At 37.1% G+C, this 24,005-nt stretch overlaps 1 protein-coding gene across 15 annotated transcripts in view; it reads left to right on the top strand.

The window, feature by feature from the left end:
• The first annotated feature begins 369 nt into the window (after nucleotides 1-369).
• Nucleotides 370-24,005, top strand: part of PRPF4B (pre-mRNA processing factor 4B) — a 36,533-nt gene continuing 12,897 nt past the window's right edge. For 14 of the 15 annotated variants that reach the window (XR_009262844.1, XR_009262835.1, XR_009262839.1 and 11 more), the window contains exons 1-9: nucleotides 371-570; nucleotides 7,584-8,783; nucleotides 11,318-11,494; nucleotides 14,813-14,968; nucleotides 16,367-16,448; nucleotides 17,999-18,209; nucleotides 21,537-21,610; nucleotides 22,940-23,030; nucleotides 23,683-23,830. Coding sequence is in view for 1 of the 15 variants with exons in the window: in XM_058733151.1 (XP_058589134.1) it covers nucleotides 434-570; nucleotides 7,584-8,783; nucleotides 11,318-11,494; nucleotides 14,813-14,968; nucleotides 16,367-16,448; nucleotides 17,999-18,209; nucleotides 21,537-21,610; nucleotides 22,940-23,030; nucleotides 23,683-23,830 (2,276 nt within the window). In the remaining 14 variants the exon portion in view is untranslated. Of the gene's footprint in view, nucleotides 571-7,583; nucleotides 8,784-11,317; nucleotides 11,495-14,812; nucleotides 14,969-16,366; nucleotides 16,449-17,998; nucleotides 18,210-21,536; nucleotides 21,611-22,939; nucleotides 23,031-23,682; nucleotides 23,831-24,005 lie in introns of all 15 variants that reach the window. The other variant, XR_009262847.1, reaches the window with a different exon arrangement.

Here is a 24,005-nt window from a genome sequence, read left to right as displayed (position 1 = left end):
AAATGTCTTTCACCAACTCTCCTTCAATGCCACTTGAGATTGGGTTATCTAACCAGTAACGAGGTATTATGCCTCCAACGCAGCCCCGCAGCCAAATCATATTGTTTGCCCTAGTTGGAGAATTAACTCAACTTGTGGGCCCCACCATGAAACCAGTTCTCGGAACCGCACACAAAATACCGATATCCCACTCACTCTGGTCCCTTCTCTAGCAAGTTTCCAGAGCCAAACGTTCAGTGCTAATACTAACTACCGGGCAAGCCCCAGTCACTGGTCACTAAACCCTTGGCAGGTGCCGCCTATACTTCCACACGCCCAACCCCCGTCCCGGAACTTGCGTCATGGCGCTCGTGCGCTCTGTCCCCGGATGCACTTTTATATCCGGATTCTTAGAGCGGACTCAGAGCTCCACGGTTCCCTACGCGGTTAGCACATGCGCGACGCCTCTGCTCCCTGTTCCTCCACTTCCACTAGCTTCCACCGTCCGGGAAGCCGCCGCCACCGCCGCCGAGGAGTCAGGAAGTTCAAGATGGCCGCCGCCGAGACTCTGTCGCTGCGGGAACAGCCCGAGTGAGTAGTCTCTGTGAGCTGTGCGGAAGGCCGGAGCCCAGGAGACTGCCGAGTGGGAAACGGCGGAGACCTGCACGGGCTGGCGGGAAAGTTCAGGCCTAACGGCGAGAGCCAAACTTTGCCTTTCCCCGCGCGATACGTTGTTGGGCGGGAGGCGTAGGGGGCGGGCGGGCGGCCTTCGAGCTTCGCTTTCCCGGAGGCCACGGCTGTTGGGTCGGAGGCGGCCGCGGCCTGCCGCGCGTCGTTGCCCTGGGAGGCGTACGCGCGAGCGGCCTCTACAGGTCCCGTGCGCAAGGCGGCTGCCGCGACCGTGCGGTCGCGCCTTCGTATTCCTCCCGCAGGGACCGAGCGGAGCTCCTTGGCTGCAGCACTGAGCGGCATCGGTGTTGGCACCCGAGGAGCAGTGGCGGCAGGGAGGCAAGCGATAATACTTTTCTTCTGCATGCAGTAACCTGCTGTTGTCCTGCTGCTGGTGTCAGTTTTAGGACCTGAAAGTAGGGAGGAGGGGATGCTAGGACCACCTCTTTGAATATCCCAGACCTATATAATAGCGGGGTGCTTCGTTTCCTCACCCCGGTGCTCTTAATCCAGCATCACTCGATATATTTTTCCCCCTCTGCCTAGTGGCAGCTTATTTGCCAACTTGCAAACTTGAGGCAAAGTAAGATCAAGTCCTTGGTTTTGAGGCCTGACGTTTTTGGCCTGAGTTTATAGGGCTTCTTGGGAGTATGAGTGGAAGAAATAGTAGCTCCTTCCAAACCCAAGTGCTTTATGTCTGTAATTAAGGTAATGTAAGAATCGATGCGGCCGAGTGAAAATATAACTTGTATGTGCTGCAAAGTCTGATCTTTGCTTAAAAGCAGCATTTTGTTCCTCTGTTCGTGTTTGGAAAATTCAAACAAGAACCTAAAAGAAAATGGATTTTAAAAGAGTGTTCATATAGCGACCGTTTTGTGCATCAGCATTAGCTTGCCTTTTTTTTTTTTTTTTTTTTTTTTTTTTTAAACCCATCTTAGGAGAGAGGTAGATATAGTCTCCCAGCAACTAGAGACTGAGAGGAGAAATTTTTACTACCAGGCAGCCCAACACGTCATTGCTGTGCATCCAGTTTTGGACTCCTCAGTCATTTGCTTTACTCAGAATTACACTGAGTTTTTCATTAAGGGCTTTTGAAAGCTGCTTTATTAGCTTTACAATTTTGACTTAGAGCAATTGGGTTGTAAGTTTTACCTAGACTTTGCCTCTTTGTTTCTTATTGAGTTCACAGTGTGGCAGAGTTACAGTATTTATGTCATAAGGAAAAATGTTATACAGCTGTTTTTTCTAGCAATCTCTTTAACGTTCTTTAGTATTATGTCCATTTGTTTGATTTGAGGGACCATTCAGATTCATTTTGACGAGTGCTTGAGCCATATTTTCTATGCGTATTCAAATACTCGTCTTAATATTTATTTAGGCCCCTGCAATATGAATGCCACTGAAATAAACCTTGATTCCACATCCCTTCCGCACAGAACTCTTGGTACAACTGGAGTATTCTGTAAGTGTCCCACTTATTTTAAAATGTTTGACAAAGAAAATAAATTTAGTATGAAAGCAAGCACTGTGTGTGCTGCTCATAGTGAATTCTGGGATGTAATATCTACACAGTTCTTTAGAGGACACTGAGTAGTTTACAGTTGTATGGACTCTATTCAAAGTGGAACGTTTGAGAAGAAATAAATATGAAAAACAGCTTTTAAATTCCCTGAAGGCTTTTTAATGACTTTTACGTTTGTCTGTCTCTTTAGCTCCACCTCTTTGGTGGTTTTAAACATTTAAGTTTTTATCTGCATTCACTTATTTGCTCTTACCAAGTACTAGGTACTATTCAAAGCACCGAACGGCTATCTTATCGTTATAATGACCCTTTGGAAGTGGATACAGTTGTTTCCTATATTTTACAGATGATGAAACTAAAGCACAGAGAAATTAAGTGTACTTAGCCAGCCAGGGTCACACTAAGTGATAGACCCAAGATTTAAACCCAGGAAGTCTGATTCTAGAGACCTGTTCCTAACTGTTTTACTATCTGGTCACCCACTATACATTGTGGTTCCTTTTTAAAATATCCTTTAGGGTTTGAAATCATTTTTATTTACTTCCATTGTTCCCAAAAGGTCCATTTTTTTTATGTGACAGTTCTAAATCTTTGAAGCTTAATTTTTCACACCCGATTTGGAAAAGGAGGGGCAGAGGAGTTCATTTTAAGACTACTTGGTCTTTTGAATCATTCTTATTTTTTATGTCTATGTGAATACTGTGTTAAAGTAGTTTAGCTTATCAGAGAAGCAGGCTTAAATTACTTTCTTTGTAAAGAAGTAATGGCATTCACTTTGCTCTCCATTCTCTGTTTCCAAAACATTAATTGAATGCCTCCCAAATAAGATGTCATTAGGAGCATTCTTATGAAAAAATTTGAAAGAAGAAATTAAAATAACACTGGTGGTTTGTAATTAGTCTTTATTTTAAACTTTATTTTAAAGTTGTTTCATTGCTGTTTTCTTTGTGTCAGATGCCTAGAGACCCTTGTTTGAAGGATGAAACTTGTACATTGCATTTAACAAAATAAATGAATAAATACTGTTAAACACCCCTATAGTCTTCACTTCAAATTCGCTTTGTTTCCAAATAATGTGATTTGAAGGATGTTTCTCAGTTCTCAATGAGTATGACAAATAATTGTAGATCGTGTTGGTTTAAACATACACCTGCTAAATGTGTAGTGTTAAGTTGCAAAATGTAAATTTACATTTGTGGGAGTTATATGCCTGTATTTATTATAAATATAAACTATGCAAAAAGACTGAGATTTATCAAGGTACCTTTCCCTAAAGTTTTAGAAAAAAGTTGTTGATAATGAACCTAAATTAGCTGCCTTAGCACAAGCTTGTTATATGCAATATGCCTTTGCTTCATTGAGTTCAGGTTTTCCTGATGTACCTAATCAGACTTCAATTGGTATATTCTATGGAATTTGCATTGATAGAGCCAACTGAGGAGGGTGTAAATGTCTGCTAACCCTAATGTAGGAGAACTCTAGAATTAAGGTTGAATTGACTTAGTAGGCCCTAAGGTGCTTGTAGCATTTTTATCAGTAAGGTAGTCATTCCTTGAGGTTAACAGTCACTAAGATACATTAGAAACAAGGATCACTCATGGGAGTAACTCTTAAGTGACGTTGGGCATCACAGTGTAGCTTCTGATTCTCAGAAGCTTTAGGAGCTAGGTTTTCTTTTGAAGGAAATTACTTCCTTTGTGGGTAAACTCTTAAGAATTTTGATTTGAAACTCCTTGGAGACTTGTAACTTGTAGAAGAAAGCATTAGAAAAGTGTTCAAAGGGTAGATTTTTCCTGGGTAGGGAGCTGATTAAATTTTAAATTATTTTGAGTTATTGCATTCGCCAGATAGGTGTGTGCACTGTGTGAGGCACTGGAGATCTGACTGAGCAAAACCAAATTGTTTCCTGTTAAGAGGTAAGAGTATAGTATAGCAACTATAAACCCAACTGTAATCTCATGAATACAGTTTTTATGTGTTATTCTATACAAATTATTTCATTGACACAACAAATTACTTACTGAATACCTGCTTACTATAGGTTAGACAATTTACTAGGTCTTAGTGCAGTGAACTACACAGATTAAAAATCTGCTCTCGTAAGACTTGTGTTATGATAGGCAAAGACAAAAATTTGATTGCAGTTACTTTAGAGAAAAAAATAGGAAGGGAATATGTGTGTGGTATAGTGAGGGTTGTGATTTAAATGAATTGGTGAGGAAAACTTGACTGAGAAAGTACTTTGAGCAAAGGCCTGAGTTCGGCAAAGGAACCAGCAATGTATGCATCTGGGGAAAGCATTCCAGGTGGAGAAACAGCAAGTACAAGTACCAGGGCCCTGAGGTAGGGATGTACCTGTTGTTCAAGGTGAGCGGTGTGGCTGAATGACTGAAGCATGGTGAGTGTGGGACAAAAGTAGGATCAAAGTGTTGGGAAGGTTGGGCAGATAGTGTAGGGCTTTGTAAACAATTTTGGTTTTTACTCTGAATAAAATATGAAGCAATAATCAAGTTTCACACAGAGTAGGGATAGGATCTGACATTTTAAAATCCATCTTCAGTCAATTGGAAGAGCTCTTGACTCTCTTGGAATGTAATACTAGCCTTCTCACTAGCTTGATGTATGTGCGACTGAAGGCAAGACCATTAAACTTCCTTGAAACTTAAAATCTCTGTCGTGGAGACTGAGACAGTATTTCTTCAGTGCTTTGTGTGGTAGCCTTTTACATACAAACTCAACATTCTTAGCATCAGCTCTGATAGCTCCACAGTGTCCTAGTGAGTAAGTAGATTTATCCAGTCTCTAAAGAATAATAATCTCTTACTTTGGGGGCCCTAGGTTTGTTCTAGGCACTATTATGAGCCTTGATAACATCTGTTAATCCATGCAATCCTCAGCTTACTTTGAGGTAGGGAATATTTTCTCCGTTTTGTAGATGAGGTGCCTGCAGACCAGAGAGAACTTAAAATTTGCCTAATGCACAACTAGTAAGCAAGCATTCGGACCAGGATTTGAACTCAGTCTGGCTTTGGAGACTGGCTTCCTAAGACACATTAGAGGATCTTTAGATAGTTTTGAGTTTCAGGCTGTTGACTAGAATTTTGTACTTTGGGCACTGAGATTTTATATACCTAAAAATCATTCGCAACCTTTAAACAGGTTCTCCATACCTGTCTCCATACCATGAATTAGCCTAATTCAGTTTTCCTCAAATTTGCCCCCTAGAAGTCAAGTTTCAGGAAAAAAGACCTATGCTCCCACTTCCTAGGTTGTGCGATGGGAGATTTCAGGGGAAGGGATGTGGTTACCTGTATGAGGGTATAGTCTGTATAAGGAACAAAGTTAATTCTTTGTATCTTCTACTTAAGTTCGTGATTTCCCCCTACCCATAATAGAACCATGTTGTTTTTAACATAAAGATGTTACACTTTCTTTTTCCAAGTCTTTGAGAAAATTTGATGATCCGGAGAACGCTGCTATATTTATTCTTTTTTCTCATACCCCATTAGAGAGAAGTCAGATCAAACTAAAACGTCTCAACTGGAAGGTACAGCTTTTTCTGCAGCTCTCTTCAGCACTTTCTCCTTTCTCACATTCCACAGTACCAAAATGGAGATTGGCAATCTGACAAAAATTTAAAGTTCTTGTCATGCGGTAGTTGTATGTTCTTCATGTTCTCCACATCCCTTCATTGTTGTTGTCAACTAGTAACTTTCCAAGCCTACTCCGGTGTGTCCCCTCCCTCCTCTAGCCTAAGTTTACTGAAGACTGAGACCTAGCTGGAGGACCAGACTTGCCTCCCAACTCCTCTGTAATAGCAGTGTCCTTACAGACCACCTATCCAGCAACCTAATCTTGCAGTTCCTGGGCCTCTGACCCCAATTAGCCTCTAACTGTCTCAGCCACTCATTCCCAGAATCTTGAGCAGTATCTCTTTATCTCCTGGAGTTGGTCCATGGAGATCTTAACCACTAGACCAGTTACTTCATGAGTTTTGATGCCCTGGCAACACTGATCTGCTTCTGGTTTGCTATTCATAACTGTGCCTTTTGTCACCTTTTTTTCTATCGAAAATACTCTTTTCCCTTGTTAATTTATTATTATTTAGGACTCTGTTACTCAACTTTTATTTTATAATCCATGTACCTTCTCAGTAAACATTCGTTCTCCTTTCAAAGTCCTTGCTTAACACATAGCTTGGGTTTTTCTTTGATCTCCTTGACCATTTTCAAAGTGGTTTTGGGTGATCCCTCAGTGTTCCCATAATGCCCTTATTTATGTTTTTATCATTGCCTTCTTGCAGTGTTTCATGTGACTTTCTTTTCCATTGGCCTGTTATTTCCTTGAGAGTGGGAGATATGGTCTTGTACATCTTTGTTTTCCTGCTACCTTTTCTAATGCCTACATTGTGTAGTGATTTTTAAAAAAATCAAATTCCTTCATTTTTTGGCATGATAATTTTTCTAAAAGTACAGCAGTACATAACTTGAAGGATTTGGACAAAATAATCCATATCTTCCTACAAAAATAGTGTTTTGTTCTGAATCCAGATGACTTAGTGTTTTGATGTTTGTCTCATATTCTGGGGTGTGATGTTTTACTATGGAGTGATTTTAAAGGGGAAAGGTAATTAATGCCATTGTAGCCTGTGTTTAACCTGGGATTAACAATAGCAGGGATTTAGCAAAATAACTTAGCATCATAAACTAAGCATAGCCCGGGCATTTAAACACAAAAGCTACCCCCTTGATGTAATTAAATGTTTTTTTGCATGGTACCTATCAATATGAGCATATTTTGGGAAACTAATCTTTCATTTGAAATTTAAAGAGATTAAATAGCCCAGTGAACTAATATTAGTTGAACCATAGGCTGTTGCTGATATTGGACTGTTGTTCACCTGCAGAAGACCCTTTGATGTCTTTCAGTCTAATACCACATGGTTGCTCATTGGGTGCCACAGACTGAAAGTATAGTTCTCAATTTAAAGTGGAGAAAGAGATTAGTCTCCCAATGTATGTCAGTGTTTTATGGAAAAAAAAAAAAAATGGGAGGGGGATGCCTTTGGTGTTAAATCTGTGTGAAAAATTCTGGTTTAAAAACAAGTTACCGAGTGTTTAAATCAATATTAACGTTTTACTGTACCTGTTTTGGATTTTCTTTTTCTATTCAGTGTAATTATTTATCTTCCGCCATCGTGTATTTCTTCTATGTATTTTAGTGCAACCATTAGAAATAAAGCTAAACCACTATTTAAGTCAGTTTTGCCATGTATTTTGAAATGTCTGAAGCTGTTCTGAAAATATTTCAGTGACTAACTTCATGTATTACATTGAGATGTATTTATCATTATTTTGTTGGATCAAATCTTGATAAATGATAGGATTTTGAAATGTGTTTGATACATTTATAGGATAGAAGATGCTGATAATTCCGAGAAGAGTGTAAATGAAGAAAATGGGGAAGTATCAGAAGACCAATCTCAAAATAAGCACAGTCGTCACAAAAAAAAGAAGCATAAACACAGAAGTAAACATAAGAAACATAAACATTCCTCAGAAGAAGATAAGGATAAAAAACATAAACATAAGCATAAACATAAGAAACACAAAAGAAAAGAGGTCATTGATGCCTCTGACAAAGAAGGTATGTCTCCAGCAAAAAGAACTAAACTTGATGATTTAGCTTTGCTGGAAGACTTGGAAAAACAGAGAGCCTTGATTAAAGCTGAACTTGATAATGAGTTAATGGAAGGAAAGGTCCAATCTGGGATGGGGCTCATATTGCAAGGTTATGAGTCTGGCTCTGAAGAAGAGGGGGAGATTCATGAAAAGGCAAGAAATGGAAATAGGTCTAGTACCAGATCTTCAAGTACAAAGGGGAAACTCGAACTTATGGACAATAAAAATAGTACAAAAAAGCGAAGTAAAAGCAGATCCAAAGAACGGACTAGACATAGGTCTGATAAAAAGAAAAGTAAGGGAGGTGTTGAAATAGTTAAAGAAAAGACAACTAGGAGCAAATCAAAGGAGAGGAAAAAGTCCAAAAGTCCATCCAAAAGAAGTAAGTCTCAAGATCAAGCAAGGAAATCAAAATCCCCTACCCTTAGAAGGCGATCTCAAGAGAAAATTGGAAAGGCCAGATCTCCTACTGATGACAAGGTTAAAACCGAAGACAAAAGTAGGTCAAAAGATAGGAAAAAATCCCCAATTATAAATGAAAGTAGAAGTCGTGATCGAGGCAAAAAATCCAGATCCCCAGTTGATTTAAGAGGTAAATCCAAAGACAGAAGATCACGATCCAAAGAGAGAAAATCAAAACGGTCTGAAACAGATAAAGAAAAGAAGCCAATTAAATCTCCCTCTAAGGATGCTTCTTCTGGGAAAGAAAACAGGTCACCCAGTAGAAGACCTGGTCGAAGTCCTAAAAGAAGAAGTTTGTCTCCAAAACAACGTGATAAATCAAGGAGAAGTAGATCTCCACTAGTAAATGATAGGAGGTCTAAGCAGAGCAAATCACCTTCTCGAACTCTGTCTCCTGGTAGAAGAGCCAAGAGCCGATCCTTGGAAAGAAAACGAAGAGAACCAGAAAGGAGACGACTTTCTTCTCCAAGGTAACTTTTGTTTTCAAAATGTTAATGCTTTCTGCCAATACATCAGATTTTTAAAAGGAGAAACTAGAATTTGTGAACAATAAAAAAAAGTGGTGGTGTTAATATACTTTTAACATAGATCCTGCCCACTAACTATATTAACATTTGTACTTTTGTCAGCAAATATCTTGACTATGGGATTTAAAAATATCGAACTGTTGAATTGAATTATATATTAAAAATATTGAATTGAAATGTTGACAATCAGGTTTTTTTCAAGTTCTTAATTTAGTACCTAATTTGCAGAATCACTCCTTTAAATCCAAATAATTTGGCTGATAAATCTATGTGTACCCATTTATGGGAATTTCTAGAGCAAGGATTATGACTTCATTGGACAGTATAGGCTTAAGATTTTAATTTTAAAAAAGGAGGTATCAATTTAAGGCTTGTGATGTATCCATTCTCTTGAGTTGGCATAATTTTGAGTTCTGACAATGTAAATTGGAACTACCAAATTTTTTGGCCCCCAAAATAAAATTCAAAGTGGACATTTTTTTGGTTACTAATTCATATATTTATAATCTCAATGTTTAAATAATAGTACCTTTTAATTTTAAGAATAGTGTAAGAAATGATTTTATTTTAATAATAATGAAAGTAATTCATTTTTGCATAATACTTTTGGCCCATCATATTTTTTCTCATAAATCTTCATGATTCTCTCTCCTTATAAAGTAGAGTAACTCTTATACTCCATTTGTAAATGAGAAAAAAGATTGCAAGATTATCTAATTTACCTAGGATCATAGACCTAATAGGTAATTTAGGCACATGAAAGATTTTGGAAGAGGGGTTGGGGGTTGTTTAGTCTAAACTACTTCAGAAACATTTTTAGTGTCTTTATATTTAATAAGCAGGTGAAATTATCAGCAAAGTTTAGCTTAAAAGAATGTTGGCTTATACAATGTGAAGATATAAATTCCTAGCCATTTACTCTGTGTGAGTATACATACAAGCTGACCTTGAAGTGTAAATGGTTCTCTGAAAAATTTTAAGAATGCTGTTTTCAAAATGCTGTATATTAGGAAATACTCTTGATTTTTCTAAATGACATTGTAATTAAATGGCCCCCTTCTTTCTTTAGCTTTCTAAGTTGAGATGGTTGTTAATGTTGCTGATTATGTCTTCTAAAGTGTTTCCAAATGATTCTTGTCTCTTTCAATTTTCTTTCCATTTGAAAAGGAAATTCTGAGCAGTTTATTAAGGACTAGAGTTGAATGTTTGAAACAAAATTTTGTTTTAATTACAGAAAAGATACTAACTCAAAGAGAAATTCAGATAAGGCAGAAACCTGTAAATTCTCTCCCTTTCCATCCTTTCTGCAGTACCAGTCACAAGAATGTCCTTCTAGCCCTTTTTTTTTTTTATGCACATAGAATTCTATGAATGTTCTTTCTTACAAAAATGGAGTCTTCCTATTCACGTGAACAGTGATTTTTTTCATGAAACATTTTTGTGACGATAAAGATCTTTTAAGTCTTTATATAACAGCACCATATTTCACAGTATAGGTATATCATAATGCAGTTGACCCTGGAACAACACAGAGGTTAGGGGGGCCAGTCCCCCACACAGTCAGAAATGTGCATATAACATTTGACTCTCCCAAAATTTATTACTAATAGCCTACTGCTAACTGGAAGCCTTATCAATAAAAGTCAGTTGGCAAATTTTGTATGTTGTATGTATTGTATACTGTATTAAAGTAAGTTAGAGGTAAAATCATAGGGATGAGTAAATATATTTACAGTACTATAAAAAATCTACGTGTAAGTGGACCTATGCAGTTCAAACCCATGTTCAAGGATCACCTCTAATCATCCCCCTTTTTCAGATGAAAATTTTGGTTGTTGTCAGTTTTTCATGATTGTATGCTACTATGTCCGTTGTTTACATGTGAAGGTTCTTTGTAGAATAGATTCATAGAAATGGAATTGCAAAGTCTAAGGTAATGTACATTTGCATTTTAGAAAGTTACTGCCAAATGTCTTTCCGGGAAAGTTACACCAATATGTGTTTCCATGACTAGATAGGCTGTCCTTTTGTCTAAATCCTTACTTATATTTCCTCCGTTTAAAGGTTAACATTGATTGTAAGATGCTATTATATATAATATATTAAAAAGAAGACTCTATATTGGGAAAATGTCAAAATTTAGAAACAGTCTTCAAACTAAGGAAGTGGAATACTGTTACTTAGGCAAGTTTTATTTGAGTTGTGTATCTGGAATTAGAATCAGTGACTTTAATAATGTGAATAGCCATCATAATTCTTCAGATTGTGAGATGACAGGAAGTATACCATTTTTACTGTGTGCCTACCACAACACCAAAATGTCATTGTGATTTTCTGGATTTAAGTTTTAAAAAACCTGTTAATATTTGTTTACTGTCTTCATGTTTAGTACACTCTTTCTTAAGATGTTCTTTATGTGCAAAACAAATTCATTAATTAGATGTGTTTTTCTATAACTTGGATTTGGTCCCCTTAAGAACACGACCTCGAGATGATATCCTCAGTAGACGTGAAAGATCAAAAGATGCCAGCCCCATCAATAGGTGGTCTCCAACCCGAAGAAGAGCAAGTAGATCTCCCATTAGAAGGCGGTCTCGTTCCCCACTCAGACGAAGTAGGTCACCCAGGAGAAGAAGCAGGTCTCCTCGGAGAAGGTAAAATAATGTTACATATGTTGTCCTTTTGATTCATTAAACTGTATGCTTCTGAAGCCTCATATTAGCTCAGTTGGTAGGTTTTCTTAGAGACCGTTTTTCTCTGAAAAATTGTAGCTGTGATCCCATAAAGTTTCCTTTTTCCCAACATGTGATATTTCACATGCGCTGATTTTTCTTTAATATAGCTTTTTTTCAAATTTAAGTAAATCAGTGTTCATTAAAAACTCATTCTTTTAAAAGGGAAGAATTTTTTTCCCCTACTTAAGATAAATACTACATGAGCTGTGCTTACTGCTTTTTTGTTTTGTTTTGTTTTTTTGAACAGGATAGATCATAAGGTAATAAAAAAGTAGCCGAGTTTCTGGTCATACAATTTCATTTCTCTGTTTTTCTATTAACTTGTATTTGGTCCCCTTAGAATGTGACTTCAAGATGATAACCTCAGTAGATGTGAAAGACAATCTCAGCAAACACTTATTTAATTCACTGTAGTAGAAACTATTTTATGTGATGCACATGTAGTGAGTTGGTTAATCAAAATGTTGGTTTATAAAGCACAAATCATTTTTAAAATATATGCATTAAATATTTTAACTCAAACATAAGTAGACTTCCATTTGCCAATTCTTAATGTTTTTAAAAGATAGCATACCAAAGGCTTATATTGCAATCAGTGGATAGATCTTTACATTATCTGAGTATTTTTGTATACTAGATTCCTTGAAGTAGAAGTGCTTTGTCCAAGGTTGTGTATGTTAAAATTTTTAGAAATTATTATATTATCTATTGATTTCTTATTCTGGACAATTACTGTTTTTTAATTCCCCCCCCCCACACACACACACACTTTTCTACCCAATTGTACCATATTTCCCTGTGCTTCCAGTTATAATCATTATGATCATGTGCATATTGCTCATTGCTGAGCAGACAGGAGAAGGGGCAAGAAAAGACCTTCCTTCTAATGCTTCTAGCCTTTGAGCTCCAAACTGACGAATAGGCCTGCTTAAACAGTTATTGTAGGAATTGTTTTCCCTTTTCTGTCATCTTGGCAGTCTCTCTTATTTTGTGATTCTCTTTCCTGTATCCAGCATCTTCATATTTTATTTCCTTGCTTTGTTAATGCCTTTACAATAGTTTCCTGCGAAAAGTACATGAAAAGGACATTTTGGGGGACCTTTGTCTCTTTAAAAAAAGAAAAGGCTTTTGTCTTCACTGCTGATTTGTTAAGGAATAGAATTCCAAGTTGAAGTCATTTTTTCCCTTAAGAATTTTGAAATTGTTATTCCACTAACTTCTAGTTTCCAGTAGTTTTCTGGTCACTAAATAGGCCCTTTATTTAAATTTACTTACTTAAGTTTACTTTTTGAGAGAAAGTGCAAGGGCAAAGAAAGGTTCTACGCTGTATGGAACCTGACTGGGGGCTCTAACCAAACAGATCATGACTTGAGCTGAAGTCTGACGCTTAACCCACCATTGAGCCACCCAGGTGCTCCCTAAATAGGCTTTAAAGCAGGAAGATTATGGCTACCTATTCTGGGAAATTTTCTTTGTTTGCTTTTTTGCCCACTGTTTTCTTCATTCCTGCATTGGATCTTCTGTATTGTTCCACTCATTCCCCCTCTATGCACACTCATCTTTTATGTTTGTCCTTTTGTTCTGCTTTTAGCGTAAATTTTCTTGTGCCTTCTTACCTTTCTATATTTTTTCCTGTGCTCATATATATTTATTTTTATTTCCAAGATTTGTTGGCTGTTTAATTTTTTTCTGCCATTTTAACTTGTTTTATAGAAATAGCATCTCCTACATCAAAGATTATAATGAGTTTGCTTTGTGGAGTTTTGTTCTTAATGATTTTCTTTTCTTATACTTTCTTTCTTCCCAGAATCCTTTTGCTGCTCATTTACCTTTATCATTTGAGGACTTTATTCAAACAGCTGGATCCTATTCTCATTTAAAACTTAGCCACTGAGAAAGCTGAATGGAAACTTTCGTCCATTCTGAGAATGTAGAATTTGTGGCTTCATTGTGATCTCTTTAGCATATCCTTGACTATAGTTCTTTTGGGTTAGCAGTTTCCCAGAATCCTCTCATCTGCTGGAGAATGTAGACATGGCTGCCAGTAGAGTTCTGGTTCTTCATAATGTAGACTTCCCCTAATCCTTCCATTTTCAGTACTGTGCCTCCCTGCTACCTTGGGTCAGTTTTGATAACAACCTCACCTCTATAAAATTTAAGTATTTTGCCAGAATGTGAAGGGGAATGGTTGGCATTTTCTGCTGAGTCAGGAAGGAGGCAGAATATACAGAAGCCAGCTATTCCTAAAGGCTTTCAACCAGTTTTTATTTAGCTTTTACCTACAGGATATTGTGTCTCCAATGCTTGAGGCTTTCTGGAGTTTTGTGACATGGATTTACTTGTTTCTTATATATCTTGTCTGTTCCTGTCAGACTTATGTTTAGATTTGATCTGTTACTACTCTTTTTGTCCAGTGTGCACATCAAGATTTTGTTGACATCTCTGTTGTCCTAATAGCTCTTCACATTCTTTAGTTCCCTTCATGTCATTTTTAGTAAGATTTCTTAAGAAATATGACATAAGCCTGGTAGTCAGATGTGACATTAACAGGCAGTTTGCCAATTCTCTGTAGACTTAGCAGCCTTTTCTGTTTGGAATTCTACAGCATCTTTCTAACATAAACTTTACCTTTAATGCTTGAACCACAGTATCAGTTTTTGTTTAACATGAGGCAAGACCTTCAGGCACTTATAAAGCTATCTGAGGGCCCTATTAATTAGACTTAGAATTTTTGTCATGTTTGTATTTTCTGTGCCTTATTAATGGTGATATTTTTTTAATCTCATTTATTGAAACATATTTACATAAAGTAAATAAATTCACCCTTGTTGGTATAAAGTTATGTGAGTTTTGACAAACGCATAGTCACATAATCACCATAATCAAGAATATTTCCATCACCCCCAAAGTTCTTTTTGTGTCCTTTTGCAGTCCAATAAGAACAGTAACTGTGTTTTAGTTGTCTTCAGTTAAGCTGATTACCCCAATCTTGTGTGTTATTTCACTTTAAATTTTTAATTAACCCCTTTTTAAAAGATTTTATTTTTAGAACAGTTGTAGGTTCACAGCAAAATTGAGCTTTGGAAAAGTACAGAAAGTTCCTGTATACTCCTGCCCAACACACCCACAGCTTTCCCACCTTTAATTGACCTTTAAAGTGTGTGTGTGTGTGTGTGTGTGTGTATATGTGTATTTATTTATTTATTTATTTATTTTCCCCCTAACCCAACCAAATAGGGACAGAGGTCGAAGGAGCAGGTCACGCTTGAGAAGGCGGTCTCGATCACGGGGTGGTCGTAGACGTAGGAGCAGAAGCAAAGTAAAAGAAGATAAATTTAAAGGAAGTCTTTCTGAAGGAATGAAAGTTGAACAAGAATCTTCATCTGATGATAAGTAAGAATGGAATTTCCCATAATTTCCTTTTTTCAATTTAGACAAGTGCTATTTGACCTGGAAGTCTTTACTTTTCCACCTGGATATAGCAAGCAAATCCATTCATTAGGTCCTGAATTGAAAAGTTAATCTTTTGTGTATATTTTATAGGTTATGTGGCAGAGGTCATGGTTTTCTGAATTTAGAGGCTTCAGTTTTCGCTGGAATGAACATTGGGCTATCAATTTATCATGAGCCTTCCCTTCATTTTTATTAGAGACAACAGATATATTAGATAGTTCTACTACCAATCTTGATTACCAGTTTTGCAGTGATGTGTGTGTGCGGGTGTATACTAATATTTAAACTTTTCACTTTGTGTAAAATGATACCTACTTTGCAGTTGAGGCTATCTGGTGGTAGATATGCCTGTTACCATGTGGAAAATGCAAAAACATTTCATTGTCTAACAGAGAATTTTTTTTTTAATGCGAATTTAGTTGTGTAGATGGAACATCTCAAAAAATGAGACTAATCTAGAGCAATAGTTCTTAGCTGGGGGTAATCTGCTTCTCCGGGGACATTTTGGCAATATCTAAAGGTATTTTGATTGTCATCTTGTGGCTAGAGACCAGAGATACTGTTCAATATCTGCCAGGGCATAGGACAATGCCCTCTTCCATAATGAAGAATTGTTAAAATGTCAGTAGTGCTGAGGTCAAGAAAGAGCTTAGGTGATATGAAAGTTAAATGAAGGTTAAGTGAACATCCTGATAACCTTGAGAATGCATTTTGCTTACTTGTTTGCAGTGAACATTCAGCAGATCATAGAAAAGCCTATACTGGGAGGGATTGCAAAGATTGTGGAGTTTTTTTGGGAGGAAATTGGGAACAGTCAGGACAGTGTCTGGGGGTAGAGCCACATTCCCCTTCAGAGTGTATGTGGATATTTACGTGTGCATTTTTGATAGGGAAAAGATCCATAGCTTTCCAAGGATCTGCAGCTTTCTGTGACCCAGAAAAGGTATTAGTTTGCTTATGTGTCTCACCCTCTTGTTCTATAAAGATTAAAACAGGCTAGTAAATGAAATGACTTTAGCAATACCAAGGTCATGGAAGAGCCGGGAGTGACTTTTTTGAACTTAGGGATCTTTCATTTGTTCCCTAGTTTGGTGCCATGAAACAAGTGAGGAGAAAAATGAGACATAGAAGGTTAAATTACTTGCTTGGTTTCCAAACCAGGCAACTAAGAGAGTTTAGAAACAGAATAGAGTAGGATGGCTTAAGACTTTGGTGCAATTAGCTGATCACTTACGTTTTCCAGCTCTTACTTTTAATTTATGTAACAGTTACTATTTGTGAGTCTCTAAGGATTTTTGAAGTTAATTATGTGTATATATGTGTAAATTTTTTTTTAAGCCTTGAAGACTTTGATGTAGAGGAAGAAGATGAAGAAGCCCTAATAGAACAGAGAAGAATACAGAGGCAGGCAATTGTTCAGGTGTGTGATATTAGTGAAACTTTGAGCAGTCCTTCTGAAATAATTACTCTTTTAGTAAAAACAGTTTTTATTTATAAAGAAGTGATGGTAACAGCAATTGAGTAAATCTTTAAGAAGTGTATGTGTAAAATTATCTTTGTGAGATTTGAAAAGATGATAGTTTCTTAATAAAATTGAAATGGTTGCCTTGTTTTGTTATAGAGAGGATTCTGACAAAAACCTTTTATAAGACATAAAATTTGAAATTTGCTTTTTTTAAAAAAAAATTTAAAGTTTACATATTTGTTTTGAGAGAGAGAGAGCGGGGGGGGGGGGGGGGGGCGGGAGCAGAGAGAGAGAGAATCACAACATAGGGCTCAAACTCAAAAACTGAGATCATGACCTGAGCCAAAATCAAGAGTCAGACGCTTAACCACCTGAGCCACCCAGGCGCCCTTCTTTTTTGTTTGTTTTTTAAGAAAACCCTCATAAGTGAGTATAGAATAAATTGGAAGAATTTCAGTTAGAAGGAAGAATTTCTCTATGTGGGGGCGGAGAACTATTTTAAGGTCTAAAAAAAATGGTAAATTTCTAATGCAAATGTGATTGTTTACATGGAACATCTCAAAAATAAGTTTGAGTCGTTTAGAGCTAGGTGATTAAGAAAGTGGGGTGGGGAAAGGGTGTTATACATAGGTCTTTATATGGTCATTTAATGATTTGGTTACCTGCCTTGGAAGATTGTCAGTTATGCCTCGGCCATCCTGACTTAAAGCCATGGCCACTAGATGCTCTGTGGACGGCAGTCCCTGTAAAGTGTAAAGTTTTCCCCTAATGGAAGGTGGGCAATGAAGTTGAGAATGCATTCTGGAAGAAGTAAAAAATGTTTAGGTGCTATAAGAACATCAGACAAAAGGAAAGGACAGTCATACTAGCTCACTTACACATATGTAGCAAATCATAAACCATGTACTGGTATGTCAGAGCAAAGGAAAGAACTTGAATCATCAGAAGATGTAGGGCAAAACTGGAATTCCAGAGAACCTTTTCTGGGGCACTGATGAAATTGTTATTAAACTGATATCCCTAAAGACTTGGTTGAATCTTTTTTTGTTCTTGCCCAGGTCCACAATCCCTTATCTCCATCCCTTGGGGCCAGATGTGCTTCAGAACTCAGAACTATTTGAATTTTAGAAAGGTAATATGGTGCATCTATGTATATTATTTAGCCCCATCAGTGGGCTCTAGGAGCAGCACCCCATTATCAAACACAGTAGTATTTCTGCAGTGAGGCATATCACTGGGGGAGATAAAAATAAGACTACAAATAGCATCACATCTGTTCATGTCAGGTTTTGTCACCTAATGAATGTGCACCGAACATGGAAAATCTCTTTCAGAGTTGTGTGGATTTTGGAATTCTATGTAAGGGATTGTGGATCTGATTCAGTGAAGGCATCAATACTCTTTAAAAAATTTTTAACATTATTTAACACTCTTTTCAGTGCAATACCTCTTTAGCAAATATGCATCAGATTTTATGAAAATAATATGTTGTTTTGTTGTTACAGAAATATAAATATCTTGCTGAAGATAGCAATATGTCTGTGCCATCTGAACCCAGCAGCCCCCAGAGCAGTACCTGTACGCGGTCACCTTCTCCAGATGACATTCTAGAAAGGGTAGCTGCTGATGTTAAAGAGTATGAACGGGAAAATGTTGATACATTTGAGGCTTCAGTAAAAGCCAAGCATAATCTAATGACAGTTGAACAGAATAATGGTAAGTTAGATTTTTGTTTTGATCATGCTTTTCTCTGAATTTTTAGCTCTGTAAATAATGAAAGAGATTGTTTTGGAATGGGGAAAAGTGAAAGGGATTAGAGATGTTGCCCCTGTTAACCCCTGTTAAATCTTATGGTAATATAGTATTAAATGAGTCCCAGTGAATGTTCTTTATAAATATTTTTTATTAGTTCACATAACCTAAAACAGTATACGGAATCCCACATTGTTCGTTACCTTCTGTTTGGGGCGCCTGGCTGGCTTAGTCAGTAGAGCATGCAACCCTTGATCTCGAGGTCATGTGTTCAAGCCCCATGTTGGGCACAGAGCTTACTTAAAATAAATACATAAATACATACATACATATATTTAAAAAATGTCATTAGCTTCTGTTTTGCTTGCTAGAGTATTCTAAAGCAGATCCCAGCCATGATTTCATTTTGTCTATAAATATTTCATTTTGTATCTCTGCTAGATAAGAACTTTTTTTAAAAAAACATTACTTAAAAAATTGATCGCTTTTAAATATCTAATGTCTAATTACAGTTGGCTGGTTTGAATCAGAATCCACATAAGATGCCCATATCTCTCTCAATGTCTCAGAGTCTTTAATATTCTCATCCTTTCCTCCTCCCCCCTTTCCATTTACTTGTGAAGATACTGGGGCCATGTGTCCTATAAACTTTTCTTTGCACTCTGATTTTACCACATTCTTGGGCCATTTATCTTATTTCCTCTATCTTCAGTGTTTCTTGAACACTAACGTGTTGGAGACTTGAGCAGATTTAAGTTAACTGTTTTGGCAAGAATACTTCATAAGTAGTGGTGTGCACTTGCATTACATCAGGTGGCGTGTGGTGTGTGTTTGTCCTGTTTTTATTGACCTTGAGATTGTGTGTTCAGATAGGAAGATCTATAGCTGTCCAATATGAAGTTTACCTTCAGCTGTTCACCTAGCAGTTTCAGTAGCCATTGGTGATCATTACTCAGATCCATTCTTTCATGAGGGGCAGGGGTGGGGGGGGTGTGGACACACTCCAAAGTGGTGATTCTTAAATTATAATTCCTTTTGAATTACTACCTGTAATTCCATAAAAGAAAAGGTTTCCATTCTTTGGTTACCGTGAAACAGTTTGTACAGGAGAGTTGGGATAAATGCTTCATTATTTTCTTTTATTGACTAATTTTTAGCATAGATAGAGTTTGGTACATTAGCAACCTCCAGAGATAACCAGTGAAATTTTGGTAGTTTTTGTCATGTTTTCATGGTTTCGTATCATTATATACTTAAATTCTCTTTCCAACTGAGGTGGGGAAGAGCCTTTTTAAGTTGGTTTCTAATGTCTTTTTGACCCACACCCTACAGGATTGATTGGTAATATATACTTATTAATATTATTCTTTCTAGGACAGGGGTTGGCAAACTGTAAAAGGTCAGATAGAGAATATTTTAGGTTTTCATAATTTAGACTTTTTTTCTCTGTTCCAACTACTGAACTCGGCTGTTGTAGAGCAGAAGCAGCTGTGTTCCTCCCAAAAAAACCTGTGTGGACACCAAAATTTAAATTTTCAATAATTTTCAAACGTCACAAAATATTCTCATGTTTTTCCCCAAAATCTTTGAAAACATAAAAATGGACCATATGAAAATAAGGGGCCAGATTTGCTTCACTGTAGTTTGCAAAATTAGTTTTACCACAGTGTGAGATTTCACAGGCTCACCTTATGGGTATCTTGTCCCAGAACAGAAACAGCTGTTGATCTAAGGAACGCTGGTGCCATATAATAGGAAATTCCATTCAGAGGTCACAGGGCACGTAGGGGTGCCCGTGATTCATGGGACTTTTCAGTGGACAAAGCTAGGACATACATACCTTTTTGGAAGGGGGGGGTTCGTACTAAAAAAGTGCCAATTCAAATTCGTACTTATATAAGGTTTTTATTAAGTTCTTTGATTTTATATTTCTATTTTAGTGAAAAACTTGACTCCTAATAACATTATTTGAGTTATTTTGAAGCTTTTATTTACATACTTATCAGTATGATCAATATTGTTTTTATCCTTGGGATACATTCCAAAGTGTAAAATCACTTGAAATACTTCTTTGTGTGGGTGTACCACTCATTTAATAGATTTAGGTTTATTTTTTTTCTTTTGCTTGTGATTTTTAGGAATTTTCTGTTTTATTATTAAAATGGTCCTTCATATGTGTGTGTATCTGTATCCTATGTATACAAGAACACACAAAGATATATACACTCCTCCATGTGAAAAAAAATCTTCATTCCTTTTTATAGCTGTGTACTATTCCAGCGTAATGAATGTGCCAAAGTTTATTCATTGTCTTCTAATGGTAGATGTTTGGGTTGTCTCCAGTTGTTGAGTATTCATTGGACCATTAATTATAATGCGATTGTGCATTGTCATTTTTTTAATGTGTACCACTCTGTCTTTGAGATGATTTTGTAGAAGTGGAGTTGCTGGGTCTAAAGAGTATGGTTGTGCTGTGTTTCCAAATTTTATGCTGTAAGGCTTACACAGTTTTGCCTCTCCCAAGTAATGTCTGAGTTCTTGTTTATCAGGGCTTGTTTTTGTGGGGGTTCTTGTTGGGTTTTTTTGTTTTTTTGTTTTTTTCTGAGAGAGAGAGCATGCGCCTGAGTGAGGGGGGGTAACATTGGTGAGACAGATAATTCCAAGCAGGCTCCACACCAGCAGCGCAGAGCAAGACTCAAATGCTTGAAACTGTGAGATTGTGACCTGAGCTGAAATCAAGAGTTGATTGCTCAACTGACTGAGCTACCCAGCTGCCCCTAGAATTTATTTATTTTTTTTTTTAAAGTTTATTTTTGGGAGAGGGGAAAGTACAAGCAGGGGAGGGGCAGAGAGAGAGTGAGACCAAGGATCTGAAGCCAGCTGACAGGTACCAATACAGAGCTAGAACTCAGAAACCGCGAGGTCATAACCTGAACTGAAGTTGGAAGCTTAAGTGACTGTGCCACCCAGGCACTCCTAGAAATAGAATTTTTTGAAGAGGAACTTTGATTTTAATACATAATCATTATTTACCTATTAGCATATTAATTTAACTAACATTGGAGAAAGTACTGATAATTAGGTGTTTCAACTTTCTGAAATGAATCTTTTTAGTAAAGAATGGATGGCCTTATATATGTTAAGTGTTAAAGTAACTTTTGGGCGGGTATTAATGAAAAACTCGTGCAAGAGGAAAGAAACTGAATTGTTAGTGATTTTACATTGATGACTGATTTGTGTTTTAATTTGTATCCCTTCATTTTTCAAATATTACTGTTCATTTCCATTTAGGTTCATCTCAGAAGAAGCTGTTGGCACCTGATATGTTTACCGAATCTGATGATATGTTTGCTGCCTATTTTGATGTAAGTAATTTTACTTACGTAACTTTAAATGAAATGTATAAGCGTTGTGTATATATAGAGAGAGTAATAGATAAAGCAAATATATGCTAACATTTGGACAGTCTGATTGAAGGTTATCTGGAAACTCTCTGTACTAATGTTGCAACATTTCTCGAAGTCTGAAATTAGGTCAATATTTTAAAAACAAGTATAGCAGAACAGTTTGGGAGGTTCGGAAAAGTTAAACACCAAATGACTTAAATGTGTAGTTATTTTTCTCAAGCAACATTTTCTTGGATTTAAAAGTGTGTGTGTGTGTGTGTGTGTGTGTGTGTGTGTGTGTGTGTGTAGGGCATAGTTAGCTGAGACAAGATGGTACCAATAATTTCCAAGCTGGTATTAGAGCAGAGTCCACTTTGGGCTTCAATATTATTGGTGATTGAAAAGTTAGGATTTGGGTCCTAATAAAGTCATTAAAGAGTTCTGAGTGTTATTCTAAGGCAGGGGATTAAGAAATTTTGGCTTTTTAGCCATGTTTCCAGTTTTCTTTTCTTGAAAAAGTCTTAAAAACATACTCAAAAGTATGGGATTTTTCATTATAAATTCAGGAGAATATGAGAAATAAGGAGGCTTTGGCAAGAAGAGGAAGTAGGGGGATAAACATAAAAAGGGGAAATTAAAAATGGAGTAGGATTAAGCAGTCTGTGTCCAGGACCCGGAAGACCTTGATCATGGGCTCATGTGTCTACGTCTGTATTTTAAACAGAAATACTAAATAATGCTAGGTTAAGGAATGATGAAATGATTGAGCCAGTGAAAGTATCAGTGCCCATCATTTGCTTGGGTGACAGGGGCCTTCTGGGTATCATGGAGAGTGGTTTGTAATATTCTTAATTTCCCACACAAACTGTTAGTACAGCCAGTGACCTTTCATGCATATGTGGGAAGAGGAGCCAAGGGGTGGCAAGTGGACAAGGCAGTATAAGAAATGTGGAATTGGTAGAAGAGAGTGTTGGATACCTATTGTTAACTGAGTGCCCATCTGTAATTTTTGTCCCCCTTTGTCTATTAATAGCTGTCAAAAACCAGACCTGGTTTTGAGTCTTTTTCATTTATAATGCCCTAGTCATATTCCTAACATTTCTTGAAGATACTTTAACTTTTTTCCTGAGCGTTATTGTGGTATAAGAGACTCATGTTTCCAGGTGATGGTAAGAGTTTACTTAATTTGGCATAAGATGTTTTTATTGAATTATAGCTTGTTTTCCCCGTTTTTGTTTTAAAGGAAGTGGTTTAAATGTCTGCCTGATTAGTAGGTAAATGGCTCTCTTGTTGCCTCCTTCATTTCAGAGTGCTCGTCTTCGGGCTGCTGGTATTGGGAAAGATTTCAAAGAGAATCCCAACCTCAGGGATAACTGGACAGATGCAGAAGGCTATTACCGTAAGTTCACGGTTCTGATTAATTTTAGAGTTCATTGCAATATTTTATAGAATTCTGTTGCTTGATGCAGTCACACATTGGAGAACTCTGAGAGTCCCATCACAGTGCCAGCACTTACAAAGTATGGCACATTGGATAGCTGCATGAACCCATGTTGTAATCTAGTAAGCAGCCCACGAGCTTCATGAATAGACGTGAGGTAAAAACTTGATGTGCAACTTAAATCTATTCAAAGTTGTTTTCAGCCATGAGATAAGCCTCCAGGAGGAAGGGGGAACGTCACTTGCTCGTCTTGATCTGAAAACCAAGAAAAACGACATACAAGGAGCTTGGGATGCCAGTCATGCAGTATTTGTCCTGCAGGACTACAGTTGGAAACACTTCAGTGAGCACATTTCTTCCCTACTCAATGTTGAAATCCTCAGCAGTGGATAGGAAGTGGGCATGCAGCTTGAACCACATTATGAAAGAGTGACAAATGATGGAGGCTTGGCTTTGATTCTCCCTGGTGCCTAGGGCACCAAACACACAGTAGAGATTTGGCACATTTTTTTAAGTGACTGCACTGTGTTTCTTGTTATTATGTGTATCTCAGAGTTTTCTTACGTATTTATTGTTTTCAAAATTCCCATTTCTTAATTTACTTTTCTAGGCGTGAACATAGGTGAAGTCCTAGATAAGCGTTACAATGTGTATGGCTACACTGGCCAGGGTGTATTCAGTAACGTTGTACGAGCCAGAGATAATGCAAGAGCAAACCAAGAAGTGGCTGTAAAAATCATCAGAAACAATGAGCTCATGTAAGTTCGGAAGACATATGTAATGAAACCTAAAAACACAGGTATTGACACATGAAGATTTTTAAAAAGTATAACAGTCTATAAAAGTATTGCAGTTCTAAAATGACAGAATGATGGTATTGAATCTGATGCCCTTTTTCTTTTATACAATAGAGGTAATTGCCATACCCATATG

This window comes from Neofelis nebulosa, chromosome 6 (assembly GCF_028018385.1).
Source record: "Neofelis nebulosa isolate mNeoNeb1 chromosome 6, mNeoNeb1.pri, whole genome shotgun sequence".
Lineage (NCBI taxonomy): Eukaryota > Metazoa > Chordata > Mammalia > Carnivora > Felidae > Neofelis > Neofelis nebulosa.
This window is presented reverse-complemented; position numbering and strand designations above follow the sequence as displayed.